Source organism: Beauveria bassiana (assembly GCF_000280675.1).
Source record: "Beauveria bassiana ARSEF 2860 unplaced genomic scaffold BBA_S00089, whole genome shotgun sequence".
Taxonomy (NCBI): domain Eukaryota; kingdom Fungi; phylum Ascomycota; class Sordariomycetes; order Hypocreales; family Cordycipitaceae; genus Beauveria; species Beauveria bassiana.
In genome coordinates, this window is record NW_007930924.1 from 20306 (window position 1) to 30406 (window position 10101).

The 10101-nt window shown below is 41.8% G+C and overlaps 3 protein-coding genes across 3 annotated transcripts; 1 reads left to right on the top strand and 2 right to left on the bottom strand.

The window, feature by feature from the left end:
- Positions 1-344: 344 nt before the first annotated feature.
- Positions 345-851, top strand: BBA_10110 (Yippee-like protein; the record flags this gene model as incomplete). The annotated part of the gene is made up of 2 exons (XM_008605207.1): positions 345-443; positions 618-851. The coding sequence occupies 2 exons, from the start codon at positions 345-347 to the stop codon at positions 849-851; spliced, it is 333 nt and encodes a 110-aa protein (XP_008603429.1).
- A 425-nt stretch (positions 852-1276) lies between these two features.
- On the bottom strand, positions 1277-2662 carry BBA_10111 (nucleotide-sugar transporter, putative; the record flags this gene model as incomplete). Its single annotated transcript, XM_008605208.1, has 3 exons — positions 1277-1544; positions 1606-2477; positions 2570-2662. 3 exons carry the CDS (start codon positions 2660-2662, stop codon positions 1277-1279), a joined length of 1233 nt encoding a protein of 410 aa, XP_008603430.1.
- Positions 2663-3661: 999 nt separating this feature from the next.
- On the bottom strand, positions 3662-6016 carry BBA_10112 (phosphoribosylamine-glycine ligase; the record flags this gene model as incomplete). The annotated part of the gene is made up of 1 exon (XM_008605209.1): positions 3662-6016. The coding sequence occupies one exon, from the start codon at positions 6014-6016 to the stop codon at positions 3662-3664; it is 2355 nt and encodes a 784-aa protein (XP_008603431.1).
- Between the last annotated feature and the right edge of the window lie 4085 nt (positions 6017-10101).

The following is a 10101-nucleotide window of genomic DNA, read 5'->3' on the forward strand; positions in this document are numbered from 1 at the left end:
CGAGTGGTAGGTAACTTTGATCGCGGCCTCATGCACCTTAAACGCCTGCTGGACCTTTTGCCAATTTCGCCGATTGGTCCCTGTAAGTTATGCTGCTCGTGACTTTTGCGCATCTTCTAATTACAACCACAACATAATCTGACCGTCTCGACCCTTTTTTTGTGAACTGTACTCCCTGTACGCGACCAAGACACGGCAAAGCTCTTCTCCCTTACGCTCTCAAGACGGACTGCGGGGCAAGACAACGAGACGCAGCAACAGCCAACCCGCCACGACGTCACTGCCAACGCTGCCTCAAGACCCAGCATCAGTTCAAACAGCAGCAGCCGGCAGCACGCACCAGAATGGGCCTATCGTATAATACTTATCTCAACGGTACCAAGATTTACGGCTGCAAATCCTGCAAAGCACATCTAGCCAACCATGAAGACATCATAAGCAGGGTACGTCACAAACGGTCGGTCACACATTGCCAGGCAGCCGCGGGCGCCGAGCAGACGCCGAGCCAGTCCCAGCTGCAATCCATCATCACCATCGACACTGATTCGTTGGTCTGGGCCGTTTGGAGAGGATAATCAAGGAGATGACACATTTCTCTATGCTAACCATACCAGCAGAACTTCCGCGGCCAGCATGGCAAGGCGTACCTCTTCCACAGTGTCGTCAATATCGAAACCGGCGAGCCAAGCGAACGAAATATGACCACTGGAAGACATGTTGTTTGCGACATTACCTGCCGACAGTGCAAAGAAACGGTTGGCTGGAAATATGACAAGGCATATGAAAACTCGCAAAAGTATAAAGAGGGTAAATTCATCCTCGAAGCTGAGTTACTGTGCAACGTTGCTTGAGTTGATTTCTTGATCTATTTGTCGGAAATTGGACGTCACTTGAGTGGGTTTCTTTACAAACAATGCGAGTTCTGTTGTTGTCTTCGTGTTTTAGTTCCTTTCCCCTTGCTTAAGATTGTTCTGTTTATTGCTGGCCGAGGAGCAAGATGGTTGTCAAGTCTCCAGATCCCCCAATACGGCGTTTTGATAATTTCGCGTTTGATCAATATACATGGGGCATCATCGATTACCAGCGTAGCCTCTTCGAATTTGACGATATTATAACTTTATAATGCTCTACATTGAGTCAAAAAATGCTCTACACTGAAGTCAAAAAACGTGGCAAATAGCAAATGCTTTCCAGACGCCAAATCCACAATACATGCAGCCAAACAAAATTAGCCAGCCCGTTCTGCATCCCTCTTGATAGCACATAGCCTAGCCATCTACGGGCGCTCGATGGGATCTTCGGCTAGTAGAGGGTCAACCTCCTCGTTGGGACGCAGCGACTTCAATGGTGGCTGGACGATACCATTGAAGACAAACGTAGCATATACGAGGATGGCGAACCCGAGAATCTGTAGCCACTTGAAGGACTCCCAGCCCAAGCCAAGCGACACAACCCAAATAAAAAGGGTTCTGCAGGTATCGATAGTTGAGCGAGAAGTAGCACTGACTGTACGAGTAACCGATAATCCAAAGAAGTTGAAGCCGCTGTGCAGTTCTTCGTTAGCCATGCTTTCCCTCAGCAACGCTGTTGCGGCGCTTCACTTACCCAATACTGATCATAATCAGGAGGCTCGAGAGCCATATTGTCTTGACCTGCGTCATCTGGCGCCATCCTTCCACAACATCAAAGACGCCATAGCGGCCAGCCTCAGTGCGGCCGACAATCAAGTGCATAAACACAATGCCGCCAACCGTCACGAGGAAGCCAAAGAAACCCTCCCAGCCCACGACGTTGATGGGCTCGATGGGCGAGTTCTCCAGAATCCATTCCTCCAAGACAAACTGCGTGGCAGTAAAGACCTGCGCACCAGCAATCAGGAGAACGCCGACGATTGCGCGGACGGCGTCGGAGAGACCCTCGCCGTCGTGGGCATACGCGCCGGCGTGGCGCACCTTTTCGTCAGGCCAGATCGCGCCGGCGAGACCAACCACAGCGACGCCAGAGACAACACCAGCGAGTGCGAGCCACTGAAATAGGAAGAGGTGGCGGCGCAGAAAGAGGACGGAGAAGAGGCCGACAAAGAGGACCAGAGCGCCGCGGGTCATCTGGTAAATAGAGGCAGCCACTAAAAGCAGGCCGGTATTCATCAACGTTGTACCCAAAATGTCGCAGATGGCTGGCAGCGCAAGTAGAACGATGCCGAATCCCTTGAGTAGATCACGCTTGCGGTTGTCGTCGTCGGCGTTCTCGTCGGCGTCGGGGGCAACATCGGCTGTCTCGTCGGTGTTGACGGCCTGGTAGTGGGTGTTTGTCGCGGCAGACGCAGCCCCGGGGAAGCGGTTATAAATGGCCATGAGTCCGATGACAAGCCAGCAGCCCATTTCACCGACAAACATCTGGGCTGTCTGCAGTACGGGCTGATTAAAGAGCTTCCGCTTGTTGGCCTCGGCATCGCAGTGTCGCACGCATTGCATATCCTAGATTTCGCGTGAGCCAGTAGCTAGAAGCACACAGAGAATCTCTCCCTCGCCCGGAACAGAAGCAAGAAGTTTTTCGGTTGCGTATTTACCTGGTACTTGGTAAGCAGTGTGTTGCAGACACCCGTCAGTAGCATCATAGCCACCAGAAACGGCACGGCCACACGCGTCGTTATCCTGGGCATTTCTTATGAAAAGCAGCAGCGCTGAGATGAATGTGCATACACCAGACGAGATGCTTCCGAATGTGGTTGATGCAGAAGAAGAGCTGAAAGCTACAGAGAATGGGCAAAGGCGGGTTCGTTGACCGAGACAAGGGGTAGTCAGTCAACTCTCGATTTCTGTTGTGAGACCAGTAACATGTGGAGGCGGCTGGGCGCAGGCACAGGCACGGGACCACACAGGTACATCGTGTGGCCATGTGGCTGGCACTAGACCGGGCGCGTGTTCCGTCCATCGCGGAAGTTTTAAAGGCCTTAGCAGTATTCATGATAGCCCCCAATGTTCTAACGATTCTGGAAAGGCGTGACAGGCTCGCTTGTTGATATCGAATACGGTGCTGACACAAGATTGGGCTCTGCATTAGTAGGTAGCGAAGAGTCAAGAGATCGTGTGCAGCAGCCCACATATGCATGGACGTCCCATCCATATTCAGGCGTCTTGGAAATAGCCACAGAACGGACTGCCCTCTTCTCAAAATGCGAATCTCAAGCAGGTACCTTGTCAGTACGACAATGTATCCATCGATTCGACGTGGTTCTGCCCAAAGGTCCCAAGCCAACTTTGGGGGGCGTTGCTAGCCTCATGGGCAGGCTCACGCGTCGAGTTGGGAAGCTACCTACCTAGCATGAGACTGCAAGAAAACCGCAGACACTGAACAACAGCCTCATTTCGTTTCGTAGTTGAAAAGAAATTGAAAATTGAGCTAAAAGCGTATGGGGTATCCACCTTATAACTTGCAATATGTATGAACGCCATTCCGTGGTACGTCTATCGTAAACTATCAAGACCATTGCGAACCGAGCAACTTCGATCTTCCATCAACTCTAGGTGGCAAATTATATACCCCTTGAAAGGGACGCTTTAATTTTGACAGCATAGAAAGGAAAAAGGTAATCATTTCCGCTTTCTTCTGGTATGAATCTCTTGCGCATCAGCGAACTCCATTTATTGCAACAGTCAGCTTATTGCCAACGCTCCAAGTTATGGATAATACAGCCAGCTTGGCCCTCTTTGCGCTTGACCAAGTGACCAAGTGTATACACGGGTTCGTTAGCAGCGCCAAGAGCAGAGGACACTACAGAAGCCTTGCTAGCATCCACAGCAATCACCATACCGATGCCGCTATTGAAGGTACGACACATCTCCTCGGGGGTGACGTTGCCAGCAGCCTTGAGCCATTGAAAAACTGCAGGTATTTGCCACGAGCCAAAGTTGATCTCAGCAGTGAGCGATTCGGGGAGCATGCGAGGGACGTTCTCGGTGAGACCACCACCGGTAATGTGAGCCAGGCCCTTGATGTCTTTGAGAGTGGGCAGCAGAGTCTTGACGTAGATGCGGGTTGGTGTCAGCAGCGACTCACCAACACTTTGGCCCCGATCCCAGGGAGCGACATCAGTGTAGCTGAGACCAGCGCTCTGGACGATACGGCGCACGAGGGAGAAGCCATTAGAGTGAACACCATTTGAACCGAGACCCAGAAGAATATCTCCCTCCACCATGTCCGCCTGCTTGGGAAGTCGCGCATCATCAGTGACGGCGCCGACAGCACATCCGGCAGCATCGTAATCTTCGCCCTGGTACATGCCGGGCATCTCGGCAGTCTCTCCACCAACCAGCGCACAGCCAGCCTGTCTGCAGCCGTCGGCGACACCCTCAACGAAAGCAGCAGCCGAAGCAAGATCCAGCTTGCTACAGCCGTAGTAATCCAAGAACATGAGGGGGGTAGCACCTTGAACGATGAGATCGTTGACGTTCATGGCGACCAGATCAATACCGACAGTGTCGTGCTTCTTCATATTCTGAGCAATCATCAGCTTGGTACCAACACCGTCAATGGCGCCAACAAGCACAGGGGCGTTGGGATAACCTGCAGCAGACAGGTCAACTTCGCCGCCGAATCCACCAATTTCAGCATCAGCGCCAGGGCGCTTAGTACTGGCAACCGCCTTCTTGATCTTTTCGACGAAGTCGTTGCCAGCCTGGATGTCAACACCAGCCTGCGCATAGGTCATAGATTCCTTATTAGGCGCACGAAAAGCACGATGTGCAATATCTTTGCGGAAGAACATCTTCTCAAACTGGATGACGTTAGCTGCCAAAGCCGCGTAGGCGGCGTTAACAGCACTGCGAAGAGTATCTCCGACCGAGTTTATAGCGATGACACGACCGCCAGAGGTTTGGAGCTGCTGACCATCGAGCTTTGTGCCAGCGTGGAAGATTGTGCTGCCAGTAGGAGGTTCGGTGACGGTCATGGGAGTGCCCTTGGCATAAGATCCAGGATAGCCTCCAGAAGCGAGCACGATGGTGGCGCTAAACTTGTTCAAAATGGTGATGTTGCAGTTGTCCAGGTATCCGCCCGTACACGCAAGCATGATTTCGGCAAGATCCGTCTCGGCAGATAGAAGAGGAAGAACAGTCTGAGTCTCAGGGTCGCCGAATCGAACGTTGTACTCGAGCACCTTGGGCCCAGTCGCAGTAATCATCAGACCAGTGAAGAGGACACCGCGGAAGGGCTGTTTCTCTCTGCGCATGCCTAAGATCGTAGGCTTGAGAATTTCCTTATCTATACGCTCAACGAGCTCTTTGGTGGCAATGTTGGTAGGAGCATAGCAGCCCATGCCACCAGTGTTGGGGCCCTGGTCGCCGTCGAAAATACGCTTGTGGTCTTGTGCGAGAGGCAGCGAACGGATAGAGTAACCGTCGCAGAAAGTGAGCACGCTGAGCTCATCACCGAGAAGAAGCTCCTCTATTACAACCTCGCTACCAGCGGAGCCAAACTCTTTATCGACCATGATCTGTTTCAAAGCTGCTTTGGCCTCGTCCTTGGTCTGAGGAATAATGACACCCTTACCAGCAGCAAGACCAGTGGCCTTAATAACGACATCGTGGTTGATATTATCAATGTACGAGATTGCCTTTTCGAAGTCGGAGAAATTCTCATAGGCAGCAGTAGGAACATTGTATTTTTTCATAAAATCTTTCGAGTAAGTCTTGCTACCCTCGAGTCGAGCAGCTTCCTTGGAGGGACCGAAGCAGGGAATGCCCGCGGCGCGAAAGAAGCCCTCAACACCGTCGACCAGAGGGGCTTCGGGACCGGGTACAGCAAGGTTGATGCCATTAGACTGGGCGAACTTGACAAGAGCGTCAAAGTCGTCTGGAGGGACAGAAGTCACATTGGAAACCTTGGGGCACGCAGCAGTACCACCGTTGCCAGGAACAGCAAAGATGGTCTCGACATGCGGGGACTGGCTGAGTTTCCAAGCGAGCGCGTGCTCACGGCCACCGTTGCCAATGAGGAGGATGCGAAGATTGGACATGGTGCGCTCGTGTGGTCGGCTCTTTTGCGACGATTCTCGTGCAGATGCGCGGTGTGTCGCAATAAGTGCAGTAAAGATCCTCCTGTCGTAAGGCTAAATTATATTAGCTCGGTAGGATATCAAGGATGCTAGCGAAGCAACCTAATCGACGAGCGACAGGCAATCGAAGGGATAGCCTGTGTAGCTGAGTTGACGTTCGTTAGTTATACAGTGCAACTTTTTTTGTGCCCCGCCAATTTGATGGCGGGGCAATTATGCCCTGGTCTTTAATTTTTTGAGTAGAGGTGTCATGGTCGGGGTACATCAAAGAAGAAACCCACGCGGCGGGCCACAGCGGGCCACGCGGGTCAAGGGCCACCTCGTGAGAGTACTATTCGGCGTCACTCTGGTGAGAATAGCGAGTATGAATAAACATTTTCGAAAAAGGTATATAGAGAAAAGGAGATGTTTATTAGTAGGGTTTCTAGTAGGGTTTCTTTAATTTTAATCTATATAAGATACCCTTATTAAGAAGGTACTTTATTAACTAGTTAGTAGTAAATTATATCAGGTAGAGGTAGGGGCAATTAAAGTTATAAAACTCTGTAAAGAATCCCATCGAGTATCCGACTCGAGAGTTTACTTAAAAGATCTAGGATTAGAATTAGATATTCAGGCACAGCCACGAGTTTCTACTAGTATTCGCTACTCTATAGTAGTTCTTTGTTTCTTATACTAAAGAGTATATATAGTAGGTAGGTTAGCTACAGGTGTCGTATCTCCTAGTGTAGGCAGCTGGTATAATCAATAGCTAAAAAAGGTATAGAATCAGTGAAAATAACATTAAAAACAGCGATCTTAGCTTAAAGATAAGGTACTCTTTAAAGATACTTCCCTTAATATACTTATATATATATACTACACTAACTAGCTTGTTATATCTAGAAGTTAACGGTAATATAGTAATATAGAAGCTAAATTCTTACTAGCTAGTACTCGCTAGATTCTAGCTACTTATAGCTATATATAGGCTATATATAGGCTACCTATAGGCTATATATATTATATATACCTATATAGTTAAGACTAGCTACTTCTTAGTCTAATAATTACTATTAACTATAAAAGAGAAGATAATATCCTTATTACTAATTCCTTTACCTTTTTATAACTTTAATATACTTTATAAATAACTATACTTCTTTAGTACCTTAATAATATATAATCAAATATTATAATCTTTATAATATAACTAATTTTAATAAATAAGATATAAAAATTAACTAATTAGTTATATAAAATATTAGAATTACTTAATTAATTGTTTAACTAATTACTAGTAACTATTTTTTAGTCTAATAATTAAGATTATAAAGATATAGTTATTAATTTTAAAAATAACTCTTAAGATTATAATAATTACCTGCTAAGATATAAAATCAACTCTTCTAATATTATATTATCTAGTCCTTAGATTAAAGTATATATTTAAGTTAATTAATATAATAAATATAAAGTTAACTATTTAAGTTATAATTATATAAGTAATACTATTAAAAAACCTTATATTTCTTAATTATAATAAATTTACTTTTATTATTATTAGACTAATAATAATTTAATTATAATTATATATTATATTTAATTTATAAAAACTAAACTTTTATTATTTTTAATTAAAATATATAATATTACTAAACTTAGATAAAGACTGAGAATTTACTAGATCTTTTAGTTAATTATTTATATAAAAAAGGCTTTTTTATATAAAAAAATAATTACTTTAAAATAATAACCTAATCTCTTATTCTTTTATTAACCTTTCATCTTAACTACTTTTTATATAATACTATCTTTTACTTTATAATAACTATATATACTTTAATAATAAATAAGGTCTAGTAACTAGTTAAACTTTAATATAATAATTAATAAATTCAAATATACTAATATAAAATTTAAATATATTATATATAAATTATATAATTAGTTATTAATATTATTAATAAGTTATAAGTAAGGCTTTTATAATTAACTATTTATAGTTTATATTAAACTAACTAACTAGTAATAGAAATTAATTAGCTAGTTATTTAAAGTTATAATAAAATTACTTATAATTTATATTTAATAATAAAAGAAAATATATAAAAGTATTAAAAAAGCTAATTTCTTAATAAAAAGGTCTTTTTATAAAAATTATATATATAATATATCTAGTCTTATTAATATAACTATTATATATAAAAGTACTTATATTATTATAATTAATTAATAATCTTATAATAAGCTTATTATTAAAATTAGATATTAATAAAAAATCATATATAAAAAAGTAATAAAAAGTTTATAACTAATAATAAACTAATAAAAGATAAACTATATAATATAATAAAAGATATAATAATTAACTAGTTAGTTAGTTAATAAAATATTTTTAAAAATAACTTAATTATAGTTATTAATTAATATTATATAATTACTAATATAAGTTTTTAATATAATATTTAGTTAATTACTTAGCTTAAAAATAATATTTATATTTAAGAAATATTAATATTACCTTTCATAATATACCTTATTTAATAATTAATTTAAAACTTTAATAATAATATAACTATAGCTTAAGGACTAGAATTCATAATTTAAAGTTATTACTTATATATTTATTACTAGTAATTACTATTATTTATAATACCTAGATATTATAAATTAGCCTTAGGCTTTTATAAATAGGTATTATAATTATTAATAATTCTCTTAAAAAGAAGAAAAGGAGTAAAAGAAAAACTAGCTATAAAATATTAATATTATAAGGTAAGCCTTATAGGCCTACTTTAGCTCCTTAATAGCCTTAAGCTAAGTATAAGGAAGGTAGGCTATAGAACCTAAGTTCTTAATACTAGAAGGTAATAGTAATATACTAATATAGAAGCTTAATTCTTATTAAGTAGTGCTACGTAGACGACCCTTTTTTACTACGTGGACAACCCTCACGTGATCTACCCCGCTATAGTACTTATAAGGTACCTTAATTTATTAGCGGCTCCTATACTAAATTAAGTACCTAAGAAGAACCGCTAACTTTTTTCTGACAAGTTGTGCACACATTCCTTAAAAGCAGCGAAAATGCGTTTTTTAAGCGAATTAGCTAATATTAAGAGCTTCCAGCGGCGACGCTAGCGACGCTGGCGACGGCGTTGGTGGCAGACGCGGAAGAATTGTTAATCCGGATCTAATGTATGCATAATCAGCTGCTTCAAGCAGCGGCGGCGAGGAGGGGTTATGGTAGTTGTGGTAGCGGGGACACATAGAATAGTTAAATACATTAGATTTTCAAAAGATACTTCTATTTCCATGTGAGTTGCACTAAGAACTAGGTACCTTCAACAACCCCACTTGTAGCGTCACGTGAGGGTCGTCCACGTAGCAAAAAAGGGTCGTCTACGTAGCACTACTCTTCTTATTAGCTAGTACTAGCTAGATTATAGCTATTTATAGCTATATATAGGTTATATATAGACTTTATATATTATATATACCTATATAGTTAGAACTAGTTACTTCTTGGTCTAATATAGCTTGTTAGAGCTTTAGAGTACCTCTATATTATAGTTACTACTTAGATATAGAGGAAAGACCCTAGTTATAGAACTAAGGAAAGAACCCCTATACTCTAGTCTACTTTTACTATATTCAGAAGAAGTATTAGCTTTCTCTAGTAGTATAATAATATAGATTATAACTAGCTAAGAAAATAGGTCTATTAATATAAGAATTAAAAAGAAGATATATCTAATATAGAGTAGTACTATTTAGATAAGAGCTTTTTACTAGCTAGATAAGCCTTATATAATATACTTTACTAAGACTTTTAAAGTACCTAGAAGTACTAGTATATATTATATAAAATTAAGTATCTAAGAAGAACTGCTAGAATAGAAAGTCTATTTTTTTACTAGTATTACTTAGTATTACTTAGTATAGAAGAACTAATTATCTATATTAAATCTTTAAATTTACGAATATGCCTTTTTGTTACGAACGCTCCTACATGAGGCACGGGCATGCACCGTGGCGGGGTCAGCCATAGGCAGGACGCGGAA